This window comes from Zonotrichia albicollis, chromosome 28, assembly GCF_047830755.1.
Source record: "Zonotrichia albicollis isolate bZonAlb1 chromosome 28, bZonAlb1.hap1, whole genome shotgun sequence".
Taxonomy (NCBI): domain Eukaryota; kingdom Metazoa; phylum Chordata; class Aves; order Passeriformes; family Passerellidae; genus Zonotrichia; species Zonotrichia albicollis.
The window spans coordinates 795,082-821,575 of NC_133846.1; the positions used below are offsets into that span (position 1 = coordinate 795,082).

General features: G+C 58.9%; 2 protein-coding genes across 3 annotated transcripts; both read right to left on the reverse strand.

The window, feature by feature from the left end:
• PHLDA3 (pleckstrin homology like domain family A member 3) lies at positions 1–6,355 on the reverse strand. 2 transcript variants are annotated; one of them, XM_074528145.1, is made up of 2 exons: positions 1,073–6,355; positions 1–691 (listed from the first exon to the last, which is right to left on the reverse strand). In XM_074528145.1, the coding sequence occupies exons 1-2, from the start codon at positions 1,394–1,396 to the stop codon at positions 230–232; spliced, it is 786 nt and encodes a 261-aa protein (XP_074384246.1). In that variant the 5' UTR covers positions 1,397–6,355; the 3' UTR covers positions 1–229. The 2 variants fall into 2 exon arrangements, with proteins under 2 accessions (XP_074384246.1, XP_005492534.3); XM_005492477.4 differs by having other exon boundaries at positions 437–691; positions 1,045–6,355.
• Positions 6,356–6,537: 182 nt separating this feature from the next.
• On the reverse strand, positions 6,538–21,886 carry CSRP1 (cysteine and glycine rich protein 1). Its single transcript, XM_074528146.1, has 6 exons — positions 21,746–21,886; positions 14,731–14,843; positions 9,749–9,917; positions 9,287–9,413; positions 7,303–7,396; positions 6,538–6,906 (listed from the first exon to the last, which is right to left on the reverse strand). The coding sequence occupies exons 2-6, from the start codon at positions 14,840–14,842 to the stop codon at positions 6,830–6,832; spliced, it is 579 nt and encodes a 192-aa protein (XP_074384247.1). The 5' UTR covers position 14,843; positions 21,746–21,886; the 3' UTR covers positions 6,538–6,829.
• Between the last annotated feature and the right edge of the window lie 4,608 nt (positions 21,887–26,494).

The following is a 26,494-nucleotide window of genomic DNA, read 5'->3' on the forward strand; positions in this document are numbered from 1 at the left end:
TAAGAAGCTGAAAGTCCTTTTAAGGGACAACTTTGGTACAGGGAATTGGGGTCCCCAGCATTCCCCCACAGCACAAGGACATCCCAGGGTGAGACAATGTCCAGCAGCACGGCTGTGTCACCACACCATCGTTTCAGTGCCCTGCTGAGGGGTCCCTGCTGCAGCAGCAGCTTTCCAGCCCCTTTTTAAAATTGGGGCCCAGCCACATCCATCTGTCCCAGTGTCACTGTCACACAGGCAGAGCTCCCTGTGGCACAGATCCTTCGGGCACAGCCTCATCTATCCCCTGTCCCGCAGGAGAGGCCTGGGGTCCCCAGCAGTGCACCAAGGTCCTGCACACAGCTGAATGAAGGGCGGTGGGGCCCCAGGCAGGGATGTCACCTCCTGCCTTGTCTGAAGTGCCAGGTGGTGGCCCTGCCTGTGTCCTGTGCCCCGCTGTGCCGAGGGGAGGTGGCTGTGCCAGCTCAGCTCCTGCGGTGCCTCTGTCCTGTCCCAGCAAGGAGGGGCCAGCGCCAGCACCGGCCTCCCCGGGGCCACTGTCCTTGTCCCCGGGCTGCACAGCGGTGACCTCACTTGCCCGCAGGAATCCCGTTCTCCCCAGCTCCTGCCGAGCCGAGCGCCATCTCCATCCGGCTCCTGGGAAGCTGCGATTCCCGGGGCTGCCCCACCGGGGCTGTGTCCAGCTGCACCACTGCAGAGAGAAGGCTCCTGTCACCCACTGGGCCAGCGCTGGGACATGGGGCATCCTGAGGGACTGAGGAGTGGGGCGACCCCTCCTCACACCACCCCACCCCCCATCCCACGTGCAGGATAGCAAAGGGCCCTGTATCCCCCCAGGCCACCACAGACAGAGGGAGGATGTTAGAAAGTCCCTGTCCAGGGATACAGAGAGGCCAAACCCACGGGGGCATCCCAGCCACTGCAGGGGGGACATGGGAACATCAGCCTGCAGACCCACCCCTCTCCGCGGGACCCCCTCTGTGATTCCAAAACCACTCAGGGAAGGGAACCTGCGCCCAGGGACCTCATGCTGGGCTGCGGTACCTGCTCGGCAGCTGTGCCGGGCGCGCACCTCCTGCATCGCCTGCTGGTTCTTGAAGCGCACCAGCCCCATGGTGATCTCGGCGTTCCAGCCCGGGTCCTCCTGGGCGCAGCGGAAATCGATCTCCAGGCTGTCGTCCATCACCACCGTGAAGTAAATGTGCCGCTCCTTCCACTCCACGCACTCCACGGCCTTCATGCGGGCGAAGCTCAGCTCCTTGCGCCGCGAGCCCTTGGGCTCGAAGAGCTGCAGCCCCTTCTCGGTCAGCAGGCACCGCTTCTTCTTCCAGAGCTGCAGGAGCCCCCCGCTCCGCTTCTCCAGCACCCCCTCCCTCAGCACCTTCTCGGGGGTCATCGCGGCTGCTCGGCCCCGGGCTCCTCAGCACCCTGCGCCGGCCCAGCTGGGCATTACCCGCCGGGGGAATCCCAGCCGAGCTCCCGGGGCCGGGACCCGCGGTGGCCGTGCTGCCCCGGGCCTGGCCGCTCCCGCCGCGGCTCTCAGAGGGGCCGAGGCTCGGGGAGCCCCATCCGGCCCGTGCCGGGCTCCGCTCCCTGCCCGAGCCGCGTGTGGGATCCGCGCTCGCAGGAGCTGTCGCTACTTGCCCGGCCGCTCTCCCACTCGCATTCCTGCGCCTCGCCTGGCCCCTCCTGCTCCCAGGCTCCCTTCACGCCCAGGCGAAGCCCGACCAGGCCCGGCGCAGCCCCGCTTCACCCGGGAGGAGCTTCTGGGGTGCCCGAGGGCAGGCGCGGCCTCGGGGCCTTCGTGTGAACAGGCGGGGTGAGGGACGGGGCTGCATGGCAGCGGTGCAGGGTGTGTGAGGGACGGGGCTGCATGGCAGCTGTGCATGGATGGAACGGAGCAGGGCTCGGGGACTTGTGCACGACCGCCCGGGGTGCAAGCACAGATGTTGGAGGTGCAGGAGCAGCTCTTGGGGGTGCAGCACCGCGGGCACAGGGTGTAGGGTGCAGAGGCCTCTGCGTAGCCAGGCAGGGGTACAGAGTGCAGTGCTACCGGGCAAGGGGGGCTGGGGTGCAGTGCCAGCCAAGAAGGGACAATGGGCTGCAGTGCCAGGGCAAGGGCTGCTGGGTGCAGTGCCAGCTGGGACAGTAGGCTGTGCCTGCAGGGGCTCTGGGGACCCCGAGAGCAGCCCAGGAGGAGAGACAAAAGCAGAGAACAGCAGCAATGGGGACAACCCCTGACAGTCACCCACCCCCAGTCAGTCACCCAAGGGTGCTGGGCCACGCCTCAGCACACAGAGCTCCCATCCCTCAAACCCCGAGATGGGGGTTTGAAGCGCCCAGGCTGTCCCACAGCGAGCAGCAGCATCCCCAGCCCTGTGACCTGTGCAGGAGCCGTGGAGCGGGGCCGGGGCAGCGCAGCCCGGTCCTCCTGCCTGATCCTCCTCCCTGCCGGCAAGCACCGTCTCCTTTCCAGCCCGTCTCGTTCCCGGCCACCGCAGCACCGTCTGTTCCTGTGCCAGCGCCCGGCACCGAGGGTTCCCGGGGCCGGGCTGGGCTGTCGGGGGCACACCTGGGGACTTATGCGGGCTGCCACGGGGGGTGACGGTCACAGCTGGCTGGGCAGCTGAATGTGCCCCTGCATGTGAGAGTGGGTCCTTCACCCATATGAGGTCTGCAATGGGGAGAAATCCTCCCGGGGTCACTGACGGGGGCTGGATCAGCCGCTGTCTCCCTGGCACACAGCGCTCACCCTGCTCCTGCAGCCCCCGCAGAACCCCGGCCGGAGTCCCCTCCTGCCCCAGCCCCTCCATCGCTCCGCTCCCTGCCGGGGGCTTTGCCGGCAGCCGCCGTGGCCGGCGGGCAAGTCTGCAGCGCTGATGAGATGCACCTCATTATCCCTCATTAAGAGGGCAGGGCGGCTGGCGGAGCCAGGAACTGGTTCGTGCTCCCTGGGGCCAACCTCGCCACGCTGGCAGCGATCCCGGCTGTCCCAGGAGACCCGGGCTCCTGACGTGGGGCGGCCCCGGAGGTCACCCCGAGCACCCCGGTGCTTCGGAAGGGGCAGAGCAGTGTGGGTTCCCCAGGAGAGCAGAGCAGTTTGGGTACCCCTGGCAGAGCAGAACACTGTGGGTTCCCCCAGCAGAGCAGAGCAGAGCAGTGTGGGTTCCCCAGCAAGGCTGTTTTCCCACACACGGGTAACGCTCAGCTCCAGGAATGCTCAGCCCTGGGAGCTCGGAGGGAGCAGTTTTGGGACTGTCACTGTTCTGGTAAGCTGGGATGTCCGTGGGCAGTTCTGGTTCACCATCCAGCTCCAGCTCCATCCTCACAGCCTGTGGAGAGCCAAGGGCTGCCAGTCCCTGCCCGAGACCCCTGCCACTCTGCTCACCACAGTCACTGCTCCTCCAGGCACCAGCCACCAAGGGAAGGAGCTGGTCCTGCAGCCCTGGGTGTGAAGGAGCTTTGGGAACATCCTCCACTCCCATCTCCCCAGACACAGCAGGGGCAGGGCTCTCACCCTGCCAGGCTGCCCAGGGGCACATGGCACCTCCTGCCCTGCAGCAAACCCTGCAGGACCCGCTGTGCCAGGCTGTGGGTGAGCCAAGGGCTCTGCTGCGCTCCATGGGCTGCCCACGGCTCATCCCATCCACACGGGCCCTCAGGGCAGGTGACATCCCCTCCCACGGGGCTGCCAGGCTCAGCCCTGCCCCGAGGTGACATCCCCACAGGGCTGGGTGACAGGGTGACATCCCCCCTCACAGTGGGGCCTGGGGGCTCCACTCTGACCCCTCCAGCGGTGCCATCACCTCGAGGCTCCAGGGTGCTGGTTTGTCCCTTGAGGGCAGGTGTGGGTGCCTCAGCCCCTTCCCAAGGGTGGGAGCTGCCGGGCTCAGCGCGGCTCTGCTGCCTCGAGGGGGAGCAGCTGGACAGCACCTGGCACAGGTGAGCAGACTCGGCTGGGCCCTGCCGTGCTGCTGGCCAGCAGAGGGTAGCAGGGTCAGAGCTGTCCCACTGCAGCTCCGGCAGGAGGTGCCCAAAAAGCACCTCTAGTCCCACCCTGCTTCTCCTGGGCCATGTCCCACCACCTCCTGCAGCCCCCCTCATGCCTCTGTCGGGATGTGATCCCATCCTGGTGTCCCCACGGTGGGCTCTGTCACTCCCTAAGCCACCCTGAGTGACCAGTGCAGGATCAGCAGGAGTGTGGCACCCAGGGCAAACCCCCAGGACATGGTCCCTGTCCTGGGATATGGTTTATCTGGGACCTTTGGGGCTGGGAGCTCTGCAGGGACCAATAGGCAGGAGAAAAGAGGACCTGGGGAGGCTGAACTTCAGTTTTCCACTGTCTATAGAAAGGTTGTGGAGACATGGCCCTGCCTGGCAAAAGGACACAAGACACCAGGCACAGGGGCACCAGAGGACAAGCAGGGATTCAAAGAATCATTAATGTTGGAAAAGCCCTCCCAGGTCACAAGATCATCCATTCCAACCACTCCCCCAGCACTGCCATGATCACCACTAACCCACGTCCCCATGCACCACACCCCACACTGCAGCTGTGCCAGGGCCTGACCACCCTTTTAGTGATCAAACAACCCTTCCAAGGCTTGTGTGGCTCAATGCTGACAGGATCCACAGTGGTGGGACCTCCATCCTCAGACGGTTCCTGTACCTCAGTGGACACCAAATGCTCTGGCCAACCTGACCTCTGGAACCCTGCCTTAAGCAGTCAAGGTTTCTGCTGGTTCCTTCCAACCTACATCTATCCATGGCCCTCCAAAACCAAATCCAGCATTTTCTCCTGGCTTTGACCAGGCCTCCAAGTGGAATTGGCCTCTCTGGGGTCCATCACATGTGAAATGTCACTATCTCATAGACCCACCAACTGGTTTGGGTTGAAAGGTTAAGAACCATCCTGTTCCACCCCCTGCCATGGCAGGGACACCTTCCACTGCCCCAGATTCCTCCAAGCCCTGTCCAGCTTGGCCTTGGACACTTCCAGGGATCCAGGGGCAGCCACAGCTTCTCTGGGCACCCTGTGCCAGGGCCTCACCATCATCACAGCCAAGAATTCCTTCCCAATATCCATCTAATTCTGCCCTCTGGCAGTGGGAAGCCATTCCCTCTTGTCCTGCCACTCCAGGCCCTTGTCCCCAGTCCCTCTCCAGCACCCCTGGAGTCCCTTTAGGCACTGGAAGGGGCTCTGAGCTCTCCCTGGAGATTTTTCCAGGTGACATCCCCAGCTCTCCCAGCCTGGCTCCAGAGCAGAGGGGCTCCCTCTCCTCCCCTCTCTCTGACAGAACCCCTACAGCTGCATGAGGAAGGGACAAAATACTCATTGTAGCTTTACTGACCAACCAGCACTGCCTGGGCACAATCCCACCTGGGGCACATCCAGCTGAGATGCCAGAGCAGCAGCAGCACAGCATCCCCTGCATGCTCACAGAGAAGGCAGCAGCTTCCTGACCCCTCCATCCCTGCAGCAGCTTCCAGAACAGGCCCCCTCACCTCTGTGGTGGAGCAGCAGGGCCTCTGCCAAGCGAGGGAGGCAGGTTTGGGTCTCCCCACCAGGCTGGTACACCTCTGTGCTGCAGCTCCCAGCCCTTCCTGAGCCTGGGCTGTGTGCCCCCACACCAGACCCCTCATTCCAGCCACCCCACAGCCGAGAGCAGGGGGTCCTGCTGGAATCTAGAGGGGGGAAGTTTCTGGAGATGGTAAAGATGGTAAAGATTCAACTCCCCATCTCTACTTCATAAACATCATGTAAAGCTGAGGGTGTGATGAACAGGAGAAAGCACTGAGGTTGATAAAGGAGCCCCAGGCCTGCCCCAAAAAAGGATTTCTGCCTCTGTTGTGCTTCTCAGAACACTCCCCATCTCATTTGCTCAACCACAATGTTTGTAACTCTAAAAACCTCAGAACTCAATTGCCTGTGGAGTCCCTAAACTGCAGCGAGGGTGATCCGAGTCTGTCCCACCAGTCCAACAGGAGAATCACAGAAAGGGAGTGAAGAGTTTAGATGGAAACCAATTAGACCTGGGCAGCAGCCAAACTGGAGGCTTAATGATCCACAAGCTGTAAAAAAGCAGGGAGTAGGTGAAAAGCTGTTAATTACTGCTGGGCACACCTCTTGGAGAGGTGCCACCTAAAGCACTGATAGGGGTTTTGAGAGCCTGAGCACACGTGTGGTGCTACCAACACACCCAGGAGGGCCGTCCTGGCCTCCCAGCATCAACCTCTGCTTTTGGAACAGATATCCCCATTCCTGGAAGTCTTCAACAGGGCTTGGAGCAGCCTGGGCTAGTGGGAGGTGGAACAAGATGAGCTTTAAGGTCTCTTCCAATCCAAACCATTCCATGCTGATTCTTGGTGGGAGCAGAGGGGGAGCCCATCCCGTGTCAGACTGCACCCCCACATTGCTGCCTTTGGGCTTTCATTCCAATCCAGGGCTGCAAACAAACCCCTCCCCAGCCCGGGCCCTCAGCCCCAGCCGCAGTCAGAGGAAGGGCCAGGCTCTGATGTCGCTGATGTTTTTATTGCTTGCTCGGTGTCACGGCTGAGCACGGGACGGGCGGGACTCGGGCACCGGGGCCTCTCTGCAGAGCCAGGGAGTGCCCCCCCCGTGCCCCCTGCCCCAGCAGGACCCCACGGGGACAAGGCTGGGACCCCCCGGCAGTGGGGAGCGCCGGGGCAGGGCAGGAGGGGCTGGTGCTGCCAAGCAGCGGTGGCTGGGGGTGACAGGGTGACAGGGGGTGACAGGGGGGCACTCACTGCGGTGTGGGGCGGGCAGTGCAGGACAGCCCTGGGCGAGGGCAGGGCTCAGCCCTGGGGCTCACTGCGAGTGGATCAGTGCCCCGGCGCCCTGCCCAAAGCCAAAGCCCTTGGGACCGAAGTTCTTGGCGTAACAACCTGCACAGGATGGAAGGGAGACACAGGTGAGGCTGGCACAGGAGCGGGTCCCTCCAAGGGGCACACCCTGCTTGGCCACGACAAGGTTTACCAGATCTGTTGGGCAAACAGAGGCCCTGGATCAGCAGGAAATTCTCCAGCTCTGTGGCTGGCACAGTCTGTCCTGAAAGCAGCTGCTGGGCCACCCCTTCCCAACTTCCATCCATCCCCCTGGGGCCTTTCACCCCTTCCCCAACCTCCACCCATCCCCCTGGGTCCATTCACACCCACCCCTCCCCCAACCTCCATCCATCCCCCCTGGGTCCTTTCACCCCTTCCCAGCCTCCATCCCCCCTGGGTCCTGTCGCCCCCAGCCCTCAGAGCCCAGGACAAGCCAGCAGGGAAGGTAGGGCTCACCTTTGCAGTAGATCTCCCCATCTTTGTCTGCCAGGGTGGTGGACTCCAGGCTTTTGCCACACTTGGCACAGCGGAAACAGGACTTGTGCCAGGACTGAGGGACAGGAGCAGAGCCCAGTCAGAGCCCAGGGACAGCACAGCCAGGCTCTGCTACCAGCCAGGCTCCCTGCCCTGCTGCTGATCCAAAGGGGCTGGCAAAGAGCTCTGAACGGGATAAAAGCTTTTCCCTGGAAAGCACTCCCAGCCCCACAGGGAAAACACAGAGAGGAAACATCAGGTGTGGCACTGCTCCTGTGCTGATCTAGTTTTGGAGATATTTTGCCAACACTCTTAAGAAGTCACTTGTGCAGCAATTTCTGGAATAATTTGTAAGGAGCAATCCCCCCCTCTTTGGGGACTGCCCTCTTAACCAGTGAGATAAATCCCCCCATTGTCCAGCTGAAACCCACGACTGGGGTGGCAGCAGGGAACAACTGCCCCACAAAACCACAGCTCCAAGGAAGGCAGAAAACAGAGAGGAAAAATGCCAAAACCAGACAGTGTTTAAAAATAACCCCCCATGGTTCCAGCAGTCCCCTGGAGATAAATGAGCTCACAGCCTTCAGGCAGACCTTAAGTAGCCAGAGCTGCTCACCGAGGAATTTAAACAAACACTTGGGAAAACATGAAACCTTTTTTGGAAGAAAATGTGAAATTCATGGGCTGGAGGAGGAGGTATTGGATGCAGTCATCCAGCAAACATTAGCACATGAAATACATGCTCTGGAATCCTCTGTGGGTCTACTTTGATGTAATTGCTTCACTTACTTTGGTTCTCAGTAAACATTGGGGCCAGAAGCTGACCAGGAAGCCCAGATCGTGGTTTTAAGGGTAAATTCAGCTCCTGACCTTGGGCTGAGCCTTAACGTGTCCACCACAAGCCAGCTGGGGGGTGATGATGCTGAGGGGCCCCTTCCTTCTGTTGACCCCCTCCTTGTTCTGGGGACAGGGGACAAGCACAAAGCCCCAGGAGGACAGAGCCCAGGCAGGCCAGGGAGTGAAACCTCATCACTAATTGAGGCTGTCCCAGCATGGCCATTCTGTCCCCACGGCACAAAGCCTGGCCTGGTGTCCCTGACAGGCTCTGCATGTGCCTGACCTGAGGAGGGCAGCTCCAGGCAGGGGCCTCATCTGGGGTCCCGGGGCTGGCAGGGCAGAAGGGACCCCCGGGCCTTGCAGAGGAGCTGGGCTGGGGCCAGGTCACAGCTCACGGTGCAAAGAACCCTGGTGAAGGGATGAGCTTGGCACAGGGGGTGCCAGGGCTGTGACAGCGACCTTCACACCAAACCTGAGCTGACCCAGCCCCTCCAGAACAGCCCCAGGAACATTCACCAAACCCATGGCCACACTCCAGCACCCTGCCCGAGCTGTGGGCAGTGCTGACCACTGGAATTCACTGCCTGCCCCAAAGCCTGGCCACAGCATCCTGGCCTGTGGCACAGAGGGGAGAAAGAGGCACCTTTCAGTGACCAGGGACACTGGCCATGGCACATGTCACTGCTCACTCTCCCAGCACATCACACAGGATGTCCACTATGGCCTCTGCTGAGCAGGGCTGGAAATATTTAACATAAAATGTATTTCTCCCCCATCTACCAGTCTGTGAGAGTGGCAGCCTGGACAGCCTGGCTTCCAGACATGCCAACTTCTCCTTTTGGTGCCAGGCTTCCAGGTGAACGTGGCATTGGAGCCAAGCTCAGCCTTGGCTGAGGGCAGGTCCAGACCCTCTCTGAAGTGTCCATGCCATGCAGCACCCTGTGCCCCCCATTCCTGTGCCCCATGCCCCCCATCCCCATGCCCATCATCCCTGTGCCCCTCATCCCTGTGCCCCCACCCCCATGCCCACCATCTCTGTGCTCCCCATCCCCGTGCCCATCATCCCTGTGCCCCCATCCCCATGCCCATCATCCCTGTGCCCCCATCCCTGTGCCCCCATCCCCGTTACCTTCCCAGCTCCGATGACCTTCTCGGCCGCGTACACGGCCTGCCCACAGCGGGGGCACCCGTCAGATCCTCCCACCTTCTGGGCCATCCTGGCTGCGTTGGGGTTCATGGGTCGGTGGGGCTGGCCCCTGTGGGTGGCAGGGAGCTCACGATCAGGGGTGCAAGGTGGATTCCAAACCCCAGCCCAGTTTATAAGGGAACTTCCCGAACAGTGAGCCCCATGAAAAGTTCAGCCTGGGGGCTGTGTGCTGGGAGGGGTGGGCAGTGTGCTCAGGCAATGGGGACATGTCCCATCCCATCCCATCCCAGTCACCAAACAGGGCTCAGTGGGATTCCCTGGAGCAGCAGAGGGGCCAGGCAGCCCATGGACACTGCTGGGAGCTGCACCACAGCCAAGCACCACAGGACAGGTGTGGGGAGAAGCTCCCACAGCCCCAGTGTGGAAAACAAGGCTCCAACTCACTCTTCATATTTGATTCCCAGGGACTCTCCCCTGTCCGTGCTCAGGGTCCCAGCTCCCTGCCCGTAGCCGTAGCCCTTGGGGCCGTACTTCTTCCCGTAGCAGGACTTGCAGTAGATCTCCTCACCGTGCACGGCCACGGTGGTGCTGTCCAAATTCTTCTTACAGACCACTGGAACAGAGGGGAGGGAGTGGCATCAGCCTGCTCTGCCAGAGCTCCTAATGAGCTGGGGAAAACAAGCCCTCACAGGGACAGCACAGCTCCCAAGGAGCAGGGAGAGCCTCGCCAGGATCCAGCTGCAGGGAGCACATGCAAACCAGGCAGATAAGGATCACAACAAGAGCAGTGTCTGGCTTTAAAAGGAAGCAACCATCAAAGCCAACAGGGTGATACCAAGGGAAGGAAAGCTCTCTTAACCCTCTGGGCGCTGCTCTCCTGCAGCTGAACTGAAACCATGGGGGTGAATTTTCCCTAGGAATCACTGGGGATGGAAGTCCTAGCCCCACACCTTATCCACTGCAAATCCACAGCAGGAAGCACTCGAGGCAGAGAAATGTGAGCAAATGTGGTTTTGCTGGTGTTTGGAGGGACCAAGAGCCATCCCAGAGCAGCCCTGTGGCCATTGCCACACCTGAGGCACTGCAAGGGCTTCACACATTGGGCAGTCACCTGTCCAGAGCTCAAAGGCTCCCCGACACCTCAGCCCTGGGTCTGCGGTGGGCATGGGGGGTCCCAGGTGAGGAACCCTCACCCAGCCAGGTGTCTGAGCCCTGGGGGTCAATGTGGGATGCAAGATGGGACAGGAGGAGATGGCAGCCAGGCTCAGGGGCCCTGCTGAGCCCACCCAGAGCTTCAGCTTGAGCTTGGTGCTGGGCTCAGGCCTTCTCTTGATTTTTAGGTTTCTATAGAATCACAGACTGGTTTGGGTTGGAAGGGACCTTCAAATCAGATTATCTGATTCCAATCCTCTGCCATGGATACTTTCCACTACCCCAGGTTGCTGCAAGCCCTGCCCAATCTGGTCTTGAACACTTGAACACAAGGATGGAACAGCCACAGCTTCTCTGGGAATCAATGCTCCACCACCCTCTGAGTAAAAAATTACTTCCTTATATCTAATCTAGATTGTTCCTCTTTCAGTTTTAAAACATCCCCCATTACCCAGTCATTATCTGCCTGCGTTTAAAGTCACTCTGCCTCTCTTTTATAACCCCCGTTAAGGTCCTGGAAGTACCAGCTCCTGTCCCAGCTCTGCCCACAGCTGCCCCATTCCTTCCCAGCCCTTCCTGAAACCCTCTGTGTTAGGAGTAGAACAGCTGCCCATTTTTTTAAGAGTTCATAGGTTGGGATAGTTGCTGCCAGGGTGGAGTTCTAACTGTTTGTCGTTGTAATCACCTTTTTCGTTAACTAAGTGTCGTTGATGGTTAAGAATTCCCCCTTTTGTCGAGTGGCACCTGCTGCTTCCTGGAGGATGGCACTGGAGGGTGAAGAGGAGGGGACATCGAATTGGCAGGCAAATGAAGAAACCCCTCACCAAACCTAGCCAAAAACCCCTAAAAACATTGAGCGAACATGGAATTGAGGGATCAAAGTGATGTCTACACGTGAGGAACAGAATCCAGTATCCACTAAAACCCTTTTTATCCCTCATCCTAACCTAAAAGATGTCGGCTGGACAGAGGCCCTCAAACATCAAACCAAAAAACTGGGACTCTCCTGATACTCTGGTGAGGATGGAAACCCAGCTCTGCCTGCAGACACAGCTGCACTCTTCCTCCTCCTCCATGCCCCTCCTGGGAGCATCAGTGGCATAAGCGCGACCTGTCGGCTCATCCCACCGGAGCTGATTTTTAACAAAGTCATTACAAAGCAAAAAGATCTCCTGCCCTATTTATTTCACTCTGCCAGGCAGAGCAGGCCCCAGCACCCAGGCTGCAGTGCTGCCCCTTGTCCCTGTGCCCTGGGGCAGAGTCTGCAGCGCTGGCAAGCCAGCCCCACACACATCCAGCTGCAGCTGCCACAGCTTCCCCAGCCTGCTCTCCACGCCTTAAATGTCGAGGCTTCCAGAAGCTTCTGGGCCAGCAGAGCAGCTCCTGGGCCTTTCCCAATATCACAGGAATGCAAACAGAGCAGAGTTCTCCCCTTGGAGCAGCACAAATTGAGCGGGGGCAGAAGGCAGCCCTTCCATGACTAAATACAGCCAGGAGAAGCCTGTGTGCCTCTGCTGGGCCAAGGAGGAGGAAAGGGAAGCATCTCCTGCCATCTAAGGAGGCTCTGGCAGAGTCCTCTCCTGGCCACATGCCCTGACCACAGCAGGAGCTGGGATGGAGAACAGATCTGCTGGGAGAGACCAGGGCAGGGAACTGGCTCCAAAGCTGCTCCTGGGCTCTCTGCATTGCCCTGCAGTGACACTGCTCAGCCACACCATCAGGAAGGAATTTGGGCACTTTCGCTGGCATTTCAAAGGGTTTTGTGTGAGCTTTGCCCGGGGGCAGCAGTGAATGGTCTCGGTGGGATCTGGATGCTCCAGCCCAACCTTTCACAGTCCCTCATCTGTACTCACAGAGCTTTGAGAGGCAACAGAAAAATTTCTTACCCAGCCCCCGGGTTTGTGCATTGCAGAAATTCCAGGGCACTGCACTCAGGAGTTAAGGACCCTTTGTTTTTCTAAGAGCAGCTGAGCTGCTCCCAAAACAATCAGACAAGAGCTGCCTCTGCTTTCCAAGGCCATGGGGCTCATTCCAGCTCGTTTTTGCTGCACTACCCAGGCAGCTGGACCATGGCCAGGAGTCAATCACCAAGCTGCTCCCCGAGCTCTAATGCACTGTGGTAGGCTTGGCTCCTTTTAGATGATGTTTTTGGCAGATCTGGTTGAAGTATTTGTTATTGTCCCCTAAAGATAATGGTTTTAAGTTCCTTGATGGGGCCCAAATGCAGCACTGGGGAACAGGCTGGGAATGCAGGAGCTCAGGAGCACCATGCACAGCCTGGGAACAGCCTGGGAACAGTGGGCAGCAGGGTGGGCTGGCACACGAGGCACAGCCTGGCAGGGAAGCCACAGCCAGAGCTGCTGGGTACCTGTGGAATGGCAAAACAAATGCCTGCAAAGCACAGGGACAGCAGTCCTGAGCCCAGGACCCCTCCCTGGGCATTTGCTTCCACAATCACACACGGGGCACCTTCCTCCCCTCTCTGGCTGTGTATTCCCTCCTGGAAGAAATGCCTTGGGCCTCATTCCATGGCTCTGGAGGCCTGCCCAGCATCCCATGGCATTTCCCTGGCAAACAGCTGTGTGCACAAGGGGTGAGGGCAGCGCTCCCACCCTCCTTATCTGAGGCTAAAACACAAACAGGATTTCCTTCTGCAGAGCAGCTGCCATACAAACCCAGTCTGTCACCCTCATCCTGCCCAGGAAATGCCTCAACAACTCCCACCGAGCCCTTCCAGCCAAAGCAGGTTTGCAGCCTGGAAACTGCCCCAAATGGGAGCTCCTGTTCAGCCTGCAGGGAGCACGGGCACAGCAGCAGCTCCTGTGCCAGCTGTGCCCAGCCAGGCTGGACAGGTCCTGCAGCCAGGCTGGGTGGGCACAGGGGCACCACAGGGATCATCCCACGAGGGCCCTGGAGTTTCCTGCTGGAAGGGATCAGCTCCAGGGCGTGCCTTGTTTCCAGATGCCACCTCTGCTTGCTGCCCCCATGGCAAAGACCCCAGCTGTGCTCCCTGCTGTGATGGGATGCTGAGACTGGCACCAGCTGAGGGGACATTAAACCTCAGTGGGGCCCTGCTGCAAGGCCAGCCTGGAGATGCACTTCTGCTGCTCTGTGACAGATCAATGTCTCAAGGAGCCATCACAGACACAGACAACGTGTGTGCTCCTGCCCACAGAATTCCAGAGAGGTTTGGGTGGGAAGGGACCTTAAAACTCATCTTGTCCTACCCCTGCCGTGGGCAGGGACACCTTCCACCAGCCCAGGCTGCTCCATGCCCCATCTCCTGTAGGCACTGGCTCTGATATGTGTCAGTCTCCAGGGACAGAGGACAGTGATCTGGTACCACACAGACTGAGGACACTGCTCATTTTTTAATCAAACTTCTTGTGGCCTCTCTGGATTCCCCAGATTTAAGGAGCTGCTCTCAGCACTGCCCTAGGATCCCCAAAGGCAGGGAGGGGGTCTGGGGATTGCAGCAGGATCCCAGCAGCATCTGTAGGACCCTGCAGAGGGGGCAGGGAGGGGGCTCAGCACTGCATCACCTGCAGCCAGGTCCTGCCCTGCTGCCCCTCCCCAGAGGTGACACTTGGGTCCAAACACAGCCCAGAGACACCCTCAGTGACAGGGGATCTGCAGACAGGCTGGGGATGATGCTTCAGCACTGCTCAGGAGGCTGTCCATCAGCACCAGGGCCAGGACAGGATCTCCTCTCATTATCCCCTCAGACATGAGGAGATTCCATGGCTCAGCCACATTTAGTGTGGCACAGGCACAGAGCAGGCCAAAGGCAGCCCCTCCTGCAGCACTGCATGGCATGTGCCACCTCCTGCCCTGCCACCACTGCTGGGAGGGGCCCTGGCTCCTGCTGCAATCCTGAACATCTGGACACAGCAGAGCACCCAGCCTGGCCCTTCCCTGCAGGAGGGATGGACAAAGGCTTTGTGTGGGTGCTGGCTGAGCTCAGCCCTGGCAGCTTGGGCAGCCAACCTGTCCTGGGATGATCTGTGCTCCTGCCAGGCTGGGGATGAGAGAGATCCTGAGGAGCCCTGCCCAGGAAGCAGAGGGGGGAAGGGAAGGTTTGGGAAGGGAAGGTTTGGGAAGGTTTGGGAAGGTTTGGGAAGGGAAGGTTTGGGAAGGTTTGGGAAGGTTTGGGAAGGTTTGGGAAGGTTTGGGAAGGTTTGGGAAGGTTTGGGAAGGTTTGGGAAGGGAAGGTTTGGGAAGGGAAGGGAAGGGAAGGGAAGGGAAGGGAAGGGAAGGGAAGGGAAGGTACTCACTGCACAAGAAGCAGGACTTGTGGAAGCTGTTGCCTTCACATTGCACCTCCTCAGCGAAGTACACAGCCTTCTGGCACACCCCACACTTCTTCCCTCCTCCCCAGTTTGGCATCCTGCAGGGAAAGCAGAGTCAGGAGCAGGGCCAGGGCTCTGTGGGGCTGAGATGGGGCAGCCAGAGCAGGCCTGGAGCTCCAGCACCTTCCCACAGGTGCAGAGAGCACCCACAGTGTCTGCAGGGACTGAGATCCCCAAAGGCGGGGAAGGGCAGAAGCATTGGAACTCAGGGCCCCAGCAGTGCCTCCCAGGGAGCACTGGTCCTGTCTGCCAGGGGCAGCAGAAATCCCTGCCTTGGAGCCGTGGGACCTCACAGCTCCTGGCAGTGCCAGGAAAAGGGAGGAGCAGCACCATGCTGGGACAGAGCACCCACAGAGCCACCCAGGCACCTCCCCAGGTCACAGCCCTGCTGCCACCCCTGCCATGGCCAGGGTGACTCTGGTGCTGCAGTGACAGAGCTGCTGCTGCTGCCCTGGACACAGTGCCAGCTCCTCCTCCCTGACCAGGCTCAGGCACTGCAGGGCAGGGCAGAGCCAGGGATGCCCCTGGCACCACCAAGGCCCAGCTCTGGCACAGCTCCCACAGCACCACCAGCTCCTGCCTGACCAGAGCCTCCCTCCCAGGCACTCCCTGCACTCTCAGTCTCCCCCAGGACTGCAGGCAGAGTCACAGCCTGGAAAATCTGAAAGCAAGAAGACAGAGCAGGGCAAAGGCCTGAGCTCCAGCCTAAGGCACATCCAGCTCCTCAGCAGGCTGTAAATGCTTCTATTTCTCTTCTCATTCCTAAACTGTGTCTGATGAGACACCATCAAGAGGCCCCTGGATCTGCAGATAACCCCAAAATACTGTCAGCTGCTTACAGGAGCAGCAGAGCTCCAGCCCAGAGGGGCCCTGGCACTTGTCAAGGCCATAAACCTTGAAGCATTCACACAACAAAGTCCTGCAAGGAGATCCTGAGGGAGCCAGGCTCAACGAGTGTGGCCAAGAGGAAGCCAAGGAGGCTCAAACAGCAGGGGTTGCTACAAAGACAATAAAACACTTTTTGGAGGGGCCCAATGATACAAGCAAGGTCAATAGGCACAAGCTGCAGCCTGAGAGGTCTCCAGGGGCCTCTTTCCATCAACACCTCTGGAATTCCCCATCCTGCTCCCCTCTGGGGACAGGCAGCAGAGTCACCATGCGCTTCCTGACCCCTGAACAGTTAAAGCAGGGCAGGGTCTCCAAAACCAAACCCCATTTTCCCAGTACAAGATTTGCCAGCCCTCCATGTGGGCTGGATCTCGTCACCTCCCTCAGCTCAGCTGTGTGGAGATGAGGAGGGGAGCTGGCTCTGCAGGGCCCGCCAGGAGCCCCCCTTGGAGCAGATCCTGGCTCACCTCGGGCAGCGCAGCCCCCCAGGCCCTGTGGCTGTCCCAGCTGGGGCGGTGGGAGCTGAACCCTGCAGGGCTGTGCAAGCCCCAAGCAGAGATGGGAGCACGAAGGGCTCACAGGCACAGCAAGGTCCCTGCACCTCCCAGGCCAGGGGCAGTCGAGATCTTCCCTGTGTGAGAGCTTTTTGTCAGGAAAAGGGAAACTGATCCCAGCCTGGCTACCAGGGCAGGGTCAGAACCGACCCTGCTTTATCCTGGGCAGAGCTCCCAGGTGCCCAGAGGGTCTCAGTGCAGGACAGACAGACAGAGGAGGGGAGCGCAGGGCTGGGGAGGCTGTGCTGGCCCCCGGGATCTGGGAGCGTGTCTGGGCTGTGCTCACAGCAGCTGGGAAGCCTCTTCTCCACAGGCTGGGCTCCCCACGCTGCCAAACCCCTCCCTTCCAGCCTGATCCTCCCAGTCCCAGCCTTTGGATTGCCTTAAAAGGACACAGGCTGCTCTCTCCTGCTGTTTCCCCTCCATCAGGACGGCCTGACCTGGCTCGGGAGTTTCCTTGGAGGGCAGAAACATCCAGCAGCACCCTGAGCCCTGCACGGGCTGGGAGCCCACAGCCCCTTTGTCAGATCCCAGTCAGGAATGACAGACACATTTCTGCAATTCTGACCCCCCCATCCCTCTGCAGCCACCACAGCTGGCAGACCCCATCTCTGGGATTGCCAGCCCTGCTTTTGGGGCAGCCCAGAGCCAGGACATCCACAAATGCACCCCATGTTGTGGGAGCAGCTGCTCCCTTTGCCTCCACAGCACGTTTGTTCCCCTCAGAGCAGCAGCAGTGAAAGAAGAGGCTTGGTTTGTCCTGAAGATGTGGCATTCACATTCTCTGAACTTGGTTTGTCCTGAACACGAAGGCTACCCTGAGATCAGCAGTGGGGACACCTTCCCCTGAGCTGCCTGGAAGCCTAAAGGAGGAGAAAACCTGATTGTGGGTGAAGCTCACCTGACATTTGCCACAAGAGGAGCCCCAGCCCTTTTGCTGCTGCTGATTTTCCTCAATCCACCACCGGAAGGCTGCAGGTGCCTCCACTCAGTTTAAATGATGTGATTAAATGTGATTTGAGCAGGTGACTCTCACCTGCAGCACAAACAGAGCCCCAGCAAAGCCACATCCCAGCAAAACCTCCTTGCACACACCAGGATGGATTTTCTGAGGGCAGAGACCATGGACATCAGTTTGTCCTGGGGATCCCTGTGAGGGCTCACAGCCAGACACAGAGAAAACATGAGATAAGATTTAAGTTGCTGAGAATTCCCTGTTAGTCCACAACAAATTCCCCCCACATGCTGTGAGCCCAGCAGGCCACACACAGCCCAGATTTGTGCTACAGGCTTTCAGCAGCAGCAAGTAAAGGAATAGGAAATCCCTGCTTTGGGTGCCTGGACCTGACCAGCCACATCCTCACAACTGTCATCCAGACAGATCCTCCCTCCCAACTCCCTAAGGAATGGCCACTCAAGATATGTCAGAGTGTTTACAATCCCTTCAGCATTATTTTCAGAATACTTTGCATATTTTGCCCAATTGCAACACTTGGTGACCACAGTCACACTTCTCCAAGTCACTCTGTGCCCCATGCAAAATAAGGAACAGGAGGTGACAATCCCAGAGCCAATGACCTCACTGAGCACAGGCAAGGGCCTGCCAAAACAACCAAGATTATTCTCCTTCCTCTTGCAGCTCCACAACTCCCATAAACATACCCAGAGCCCTACAAACACCACTCTCAGTGCCAAGCAGGGCTTGGCCCTGGAGCCACTCCATTATCCACCACAGATAAGGGAAGAGGCCTCAAACCAAGATCCCATCCTTCAGCAGCAGCTGCACCGTGGGGAGCACAGACATGGGGAGGCTTGTGCAGAACCAGCCAAGGCTGACCCCAGTTCCAGAGTGTGACGTTGCAGCAGTCCAGCTCTCCAGCAAAGACCAGCTCGGATGGAGCCTGGAGCAACCTGAGATGGTGGAAGGTGTCCCTGCCTATGGCATGGGTGGCACTGGGTAACCTTTGAGGTCCTTCCAACCCAAATCTGGCTGTGGCTCTATGAAATCCAGGCTCAGGCTCACACACATTTCAGAGGTGCTGTGTCGCAGACAACTTCTATGGAAAATCTTTTCCTTAGGATTTTTCCTCCTGAGAAGCCTCAGGAACAACATGTAAACAATGGTTATCTGCTGCTGTGGAATGCAACAGGTGCATCTGTGATTGGCCCATGTTAGATGTTTGTAATTAATGGCCAATCACAGTGAGCTGGCTCGGACAGAGAGCTGAGCCACAAACCTTTGTTATCATTCTTTGCTATTCTATTCTTAGCTAGCCTTCTGATGAAATCCTTTCTTCTATTTAGTATAGTTTTAATGTAATATATATCATAAAATAATAAATCAAGCCTTTTGAAACATGGAGTCAGATCCTCATCTCTTCCCTCATCCTCAGACCCCTGTGAACCCTGTCACAGTGCTGTGCTGCACCAGCCTGGGTGGCAGGGTAAGCCACACTGAACACCCAGGCATAAACCAGCATGGATGCAGGATGTCCTGGTGCTCTGGGATGTCAGCACTGGCTGTAAGAGGAAGCAGTGAGCTGCTGCAGCCTTCAGGCAGCACAAACACACTCATCCTCTTTTTCAGTGTGCTCCTGTCACTGTCCCCAGAGCTGACACCTCAGCCCTGCCATCCTGGGAGCAGCTGGGTGGGAGCTGCCGGAGCTGAGCAGGGCCTGTGGCTGTGGGGATGCAGCTCCATGGGAGCACTCAGGGCAGGGCAGGTCCTCCTGTCACTCCAGGACCATCCCTGCAGCCACCAGGATATCAGCTCAACCATCCCACCTTCTGCTATAGCTGGACAATCTTCCTGTGTCTGTGCCCTACTAAAATCCTACAGTAATTAATGGCAGAGCAATCACTTTGTGTTTGGAGATCACTTGTACTGACCCATGTGAAAAGTTCTTTTTTTCTGAATGGGGGCATTCAAACAAGCAAATGAGAGAAGAGCACCATCAGTGCTGCACAAAATTCAGTCCTAAGCATGCTCACAGCAGTCCAGGCAGAATTAAACCATGCCCTGGCCAAAGGAAAAGTCAAAGGGGAGGAAGCCACAGCAGGAGCCCCAAGCCCAGAGGTCTGAGTAGAGCCTGCCAGTTTAGAGAGCAGCTGGCATGGCCATAAAATGGGCAGAAATTTGAAGCAAGAGGGACCCAGACAGATGGGACGTGGGCAGAGCAGAGAGGAAGCAGCTCCCAGGGACAGAGCAGGGAACATGCCCTGGGAAAGCCCCAGGACAGAGCAGGGAACATGCCCCGCTCTGGGAATGTGGCACCAGGGGCTCAGCGTGGGGACCTGCAGTCAGAGCCATGGGGACCCTGCCCCAGGCAGCCAGGAGCTGTCCCAGAGCAGCTTCCCCATCACCTGGGCACCTGGAACAGCTCTACAAGGGGCAAGCTAGAGCTGTCCCCTTGTCCCTGCTGTGTCATGGGCTGGCAGGAGCAGCAATGTGAGCGGACTCTGGGCCACCCACAGCATAAACAAGGATGAGTGAAGGTCATGTGTGACCCAGTGATGTTGAACTGGTGAGCAAGAGAACGGGGACCTGAGATATGGAAAACCACTGGGAATTACCAGGGAGAAATCACAGAACTGCCCCAGGAGATGCAGCTGGATCACATCAAATGCCTCTGAGTGTTTTGCTGGGATAGGAGGGAAGAAGTCAAGAGACTCTGAGCTCGAGAGTGATGCTCACATGTGGCTCATCTGCTCTATGACTCCAAGAGCAGTCAGGCCTGATTCCAGCAGCAATCAAATGATTCTGCCACCAAGGCAGCCTCAGGTTGTGCAGAGCAGGGGCCTGAGAGAGGCCAGCACAGAGCCAAGCCCCTGGCCAGATACGGCTGTCACAGCCACGGGCCCCTGCCTGCACACACAGCTCCCAGGCTTGGCTTACAGAGAACTCACAGAACTCACAGAATCACCAGGCTGGAAGAGACCTTCAGATCATCCAGTCTAACCCTTGCCCTAACACTCAACTAACCCTGGCACCCAGTGCCACATCCAGGCTGTGTTAAACACACCCAGGGATGGGGACTCCACCACCTCCCCCGGCAGGCTTTATCACTCTCTTCAGAACTTTGCCAGAACTTTATCACTCTCTCATAAAAACCTTTTCCTGATATCCAACCTACATTTCCCTTGGCACAGCTTGAGATTGTGTCTCCTTGGAAGCAGGGTTCTCCATGAAAATCCCAACTTGCTCCAGAACAAAAGAAACAGCATTTTCAGGGGTGCTAACAAAAGCTCCTGACTCCCACAGGGATCAAGATCCATCACTGGACTGAGCCCACTCGAGCTTCCCCAAAGCCCTGAAATGCCCCATTTGGTTGCATCCTCCCCTTCCAGGAGCAGGGGGCTGAGCTCAGACGCTCTCAGGCACTGCCAAGCTGCCTGGAGAGCCCCTGATCCAGGGGACAGCAGAGGCTGGCACAGAGCCCGTGACCCACTGGAGCAGCACAGCCCTGAGCTCCTGGGAAGGGCTCTGTATATATCCCAGCAGAATAACTGAACATCCCGAGCTGGAACTGATCCGCAAGGATCACACCCAACCCCGGCCCTGCACAGACCCCCCAACAATCCCACCCTGGGCATCCCTGGCAGCGCTGCCCAAACACTCCTGGAGCTCTGGCAGCCTCGGGGCTGTGCCCATTCCCTGGGGAGCCTGGGCAGTGCCAGCACCCTCTGGGGAAGAGCCTTTCCTGAGATCCAGCCTGACCCTCCCCTGACACAGCTCCAGTCCTGTCCCATCTCACAGAGAGCAGAGATCAGAGCTGTCCCTCTGCTGCCCCTCAGGAGGAAGCTGCAGACCCCGGGGAGCTCTGACCTCAGGCTGCTCTGCTCCAGCAGTATCAGACCAAATGAGCACAGTTGCTCCTTGCAGGGCTTCTCCTCTCACCCTTCCCCAAGCTCCAGAGCCAGGAGGAGCAGCGCCCAAAACTGCCTCACCCCTCACACTATTGTAGCACTGGCCCTTCTCATGCAGGCAAAGACAGAAGATCTGACACAGGAACTTGGCAGAACCCGAGTTTGCCCAGTGCTCCTGAACCCCCTCCTACGGGCTGAGGGCTCTGAGGCTGAAAAGCAGCACCTGGAGCTGTGCTGGAGCCTCTGCCCAGCCCGGTGCCCAGCAATGCAAATCTCTGCGAGCCGACCCGAGCCCCCAGCTGAGGTGCCCAGGCTCCCTGGCAGTGCGCGGTACCGAGCACCGATCTGATGCAAGAGCTTTGGCTTCCGCATCCCGCCATGTGCGCGGCGGCAGCGCGGGCACCTCGGGGGGCTCCGTGCCCGCCCCAGGGGCACACGGGGGGCTGAGCCCCTCCCAGCCCCCCACCCCCCTGCGGCCCGCGGGGATGGGGCACCCTCAGGGCAGGGACAGGGATGGGCAGGGATGGGCAGGGATGGACAGGGATGGAGGCAGCCCCGGGCACGGGAGGGGAGGCGGAGGCGGCTCCGCTGCGCTCGGCGGGACCCGGCGGCCGCCTCGGCCCCGCACCCACCTGCGGCCGGGCCGGGGTCGGTGTCGGGCTCGGTGTCAGATCCGGGCTCGGTGTCAGATCCGGGCTCGGTGCCGGGTCGGTGCTGGGGTTCGGTGTCGGAGCCGCTGCCGGTGTCGGAGCCGCCGGGGCCGGCGCCGCTCGGCGCTTTTGTCCCTGGCGGGGCAGGGCGGGCCCGGAGGGCGGCACTGATGTCACGGACCGGGGGGTGACGGCACGGCCGGAGCGGCTCCTGAGGCTGCCCGGGAGCCCCTTCCCAGCACCCGGGCCGGGATCCTCCGGGTCAGGGCCCCAGGCTGGCTCCGGGCGGCGGGAGCGCTGCCCACGTTTCGGCGCTGGTTTGTTCTGCTGGGCGGTTTACTCTAAGTTAAAAGAGTTGCAAGATTGGAGAATGGAGAGAGAGCAGCCCTGGGCAGAAGGACATGGGGGTGTTGGGGATGAGAAGGACATGGGGGTGTTGGTGGATCAGAAGGACATGGGGGTGTTGGAGATGAGAAGGACATGGGGGTGTTGGTGGATCAGAAGGACATGGGGGTGTTGGAGATGAGAAGGACATGGGGGTGCTGGTGGATCAGAAGCTCAGCCCCAGCCCCGTGCTCTGGCCCCCCAGAGCCCCCTGTGCTGGGCTGATCCCCAGGGGGCAGCAGGGCAGGGGGGATTCTGCCCCTGGGCCCTGCTCAGGTGAGGCCCCACCTGCAGAGCTGCCCCAGCCCTGGGGCCCAGCACAGGAAGGAGCTGGAGCTGCTGGAGAGAGCCCAGAGGAGGCCACGGAGCTGCTCCAGGCCTGGAGCCCCTCTGGGGGTGTTCACCTGGAGAAGAGGGCATTCTCCAGGGAGGCCTTGCTGCAGCTTCTCCACAGATAAAAAGGAGTTCACAGGACTTCAGCAAGAATTGTTGTCCAATATGGGTGGTGAGGCCCTGGCACAGGGTGCCCAGAGCAGCTGTGGTTGCCCCATCCCTGGAAGTGTCCAAGGCCAGGTTTGACAGGGCTTTGAGTAACCTGGGGTAGTGGAAGGTGTCCCTGGCAGGACAGGTGGGACAAGATGGGCTTTGAGGTCCCTTCCAACCAGCCCAGGCTGGAGTTATGAGTCTCTCATAACAAATTGCAGAGCAGGGGATGAGGAGAGATTCTCTGGCAATGGCTCCCATGGGAACCCACCACAACAGTGCTGCTCTGGGTGCAGACAGATGGGGTGGAGAAATATGCACAGCCCCAAACTGCAGAGGAAAGGCTGCAGAGGTGTTGGGAAAGCGCTCCCAGCACAGCTGGAGGACAGGTGGGAGCCTGGCTCCCTGTGAAGGGAGAGCTCTGAGAAGCGAAGAGGCCAAAGCAGTGCAGGAGCAGAGACTGCTGCCCTTCCCTGGTGTCCCACACACCCTCTGTACCCTCACACGTGTCCCTCTGAGCCCAAACATTCCCAGAGCAGCCTACAGAAAGTGTGGCTGCAGGGCTGCAAAGCTGCTTTTCCCTTTTCCTGCATGTTTTATGCCAGGGCAGTACAGGAGCCCAGGAAGGCCCAGGACAAACATTTGTCAAACAATTGCCACAAACAATTCCAAGGCTCCAAGGGATGCTGTTTGCACCCTGAAAGGCTGAGGATGATCCATGTGTGGCCCTGCAGCCTGACCCCACCCTGAGTGCTCTGTCCATGCTCAGAGCCCTGGCAGGACCCCAGTCCCAGCTGGAGTTTGGCTGTGCCCTCATGTGCTCATCCCTGATGGATCTGCAGGTGCTGGGGTGCAAACTGCCATTCTCCATCTTCTCCATCTCCCTGGGAAACAGTGTCCTGGGTCTGTGCCCCTCTGGCACTCCCCTGTGCCTGTGGAGGAGGGCAGGGATGGCAGTGGGACACCCTCCCTGGTCCAGCAAAGCCCACACAGGGTCAGGAACCAGGTGGTACCAACAGGGAAAGGATCTTCCCTTTCTTAGGCATTTTTAGTGCTCTGGAACATTCCAAGAAGATTCCATCCATCAATGTTCTGCTCCCTGGACCTGGAGGTCAGCAAAAGGCTCCCACTTCCAGGAGCAGCTGCACAGGAAGCTCCTGCAGGGGAAGTCAAGAGAATGGAACAGTTCTGGTGACTAAATGGTTTCCCACCCTGAGCTGCTGCCCTGGCAGCCCCTGGGGCTCTGTGCTCCAGGAGGATCTGCCAGCCCTTGCAGCAGGGGAGGCTGGAGAGGAGCTGGATGCTCCAGAGCTCCTGAGGGCAGTGGCCACGGGCAGGATTGCCAGGGGAGGCCAGGATGCCATTGGCAAAGGCTCCCATTGAATTCCTCTCCCTGGGCTGGCCTTTTCTCCTTGACAAATGGAAGAGGGAACTGAGGAGCAGGCAGCTGACACGAGGAGCTGATGGCCGCTCTCTGGGGTTCAAGGATCCTTCCTCCGTCCCCTCTCCTAAGGCACCACAGCTCGCTGGGGCAGGAGCTGGGGAGCCCAGGCTGCTGGAGCTGCTGGGATTGTGCAACTGAAACTGGCAGGAAGGGAGGAGGACTGGGAGGGCAACAAGGAGCTGCTTCCTTTGGACCTGGAAAGCTTTTGGCACCAGATCCCACAGGAATTTTACTGTGAACTCTGGGTGAAGAAATTCCTGGCACAACTGGGGCTATTTCCTCTTGTCCTGTTGCCTCCCACTTGGGAGAAGAGCCAGATCTCCACCTGGCTCCAACCGCCTGTCAGGAGTTGTAGAAAATGAGAAGGTTCCCCTGAGCCTCCTTCTCTCCAGGCTGAGCCCCCCCAGCTGCTCCCCCAGTCACTCCTGGTGCTCCAGAGCCTTCCCCAGCTCCATTCCCTGGACACACCCCAGCCCCTCAGTGCCTCTCTTGCCATAAGGGCCCCAAACTGCCCCCAGGGCTGGAGGTGCCCCAGCAGTGCCAGCACAGAGGGACGGGCACTGCTCCTGCTGGCTGCACCATGGCTGGCACAAGCCAGCATGCCACTGGCCTCCTTGCCCACTTGGGCACACTGACCACTCATATAGAGCAGCTGTCAACCAAAACATCTCCCCCTGCAGCTGCTCCTGGTGGCCAGGGATCTCCCACAGGGATCCCAAGGCTCTGTAGAGCATTACACACATCCCAGACCTGATGCTACTGCAGTATTTGGGAATGAGCATCCTTTCCCTGGGGTTGGGAAGCCTCTGCAGATGGCCCAGAGACTGTGGCCAAGGCAGGCTGCAGGAGATGGGGCTGCAGATGCCAACCTTGGGCAGACCTGCCTTCCCCAGCCTCCATCCCACAGGAGCAAGGCAGGGGCTGCCAGGTTTCAGAGTTCTCCTACTCCTATTTCTTTTCTCCAGAGGAGGCAGAGCCAGTGGATTGAAAGCTGCCTGTCAGCTTCAGAAAGGTTCCCTGTATCTCCAATTCTACTGTGGAAATGCCATCTCTGGTCTTTGCTCTGAAGGGGCCTGAAGGGGACCAGGCTTGTGAAGGACCCCATTGCAGAGGGAGTGGGGCCCAGGCCTGGCCCCTTCCAGCACTGCCTCAGGATGCCTTGTGTGCCACAGGGGTACTCTGAGCCCCTCAGGGAGAGCAGAGAGCCCAGAGCACTGGCTCAGGATGCCTTGTGTGCCACAGGGACACTCTCAGCCCCTTCAGGGGTGCAGAGAGCCCAGAGCCATCCCAGCTCACCCCCCAGTGTCTCCCCAGGGGCAGAGTGGTGTCTCTTGGGCTCGGTAACCTGGGGCTGTCTCTCACCTGCTGCAGCCTTCCCATCTCCCCAGCAGAGCCCAGGGATGCAGGAGAGCAGGAGTTTCTGTTCAGGGACTTATAGCCAGGGGAGGGTCAGTCCCTTTTTCCAGGGAACGAGGGATGGGACAAGAGGAAGTGATCTCAAGTTTCCCCAGGGAAGGTTCAGGTTGGATGTTAGAAAAAACTCAATGGTGCTTTGCAGCTGAGAAACTGCTCAGCACCTGCTAGCCACGTCAGGGAGGAGGAAATGTCCTGCATCCAAGCCAACAGCTGGGTGAAAATGCTCTCCTCTGATACCACTCCTCTGATAAACGTGGTTCATTAAAGTCTAATTGTATCATTAACACACCCCTCCATCCCAAAGGTACCCCCTCTCCCAAAAGTATGACTACCCCTCACTGGGGTGGTTTTTGTGACTCATCTTTAAAAGCAAAGCAAAGGAATTTTACACATAAAGGCCTGCACCACTTGAGTCACTCAAGTTCCACCCAAACAGAAATAAACTGATAAAAAGTAAGTTGAGAATGGGGGAGGAGTGAGGGAAGACTCCAGGGTTACTGCTGGGCTTAGTCAGTGGGCTGAACCTGCCTTCTTCCCCTTCAGGACCTGTTGGGTAAGAACTGCACTCTGTGCACATTGAATACTTTAATTGGGGATTAGAGCTTGTCTGGGGATTGCTTTGAACACCTTTATGCAGTCAGATCCTATCAGTGACAAATCCTATCACTGACAGGTGGTAACACAGACAATTCTTGAACTATAACCTCACAGTCTTATATCAATAAAGGGATTTATTCTCTGAACTCTGAGGGTGAACCCTTCCCCAGCACCAGCTGTCACCAGCAGGAGGAAACACTCTTGGTGAAGAGGAAGGGCCCCTGCGGCGTCAGAAAATGGGAAGAGCTGCTGAGGGCTCTCCCTTATGCTGGAGAAGGTCAGTGGCACCACCAGGATCCCAGCAGGATGACCTGGGGGGGCTCCTGATGGGACACTGACAGACTGCTCAGGCACAAGGCTTGGCTGTCCAGGGGCACTGAGACAAATTAAACACCAAAGGTGTCTTG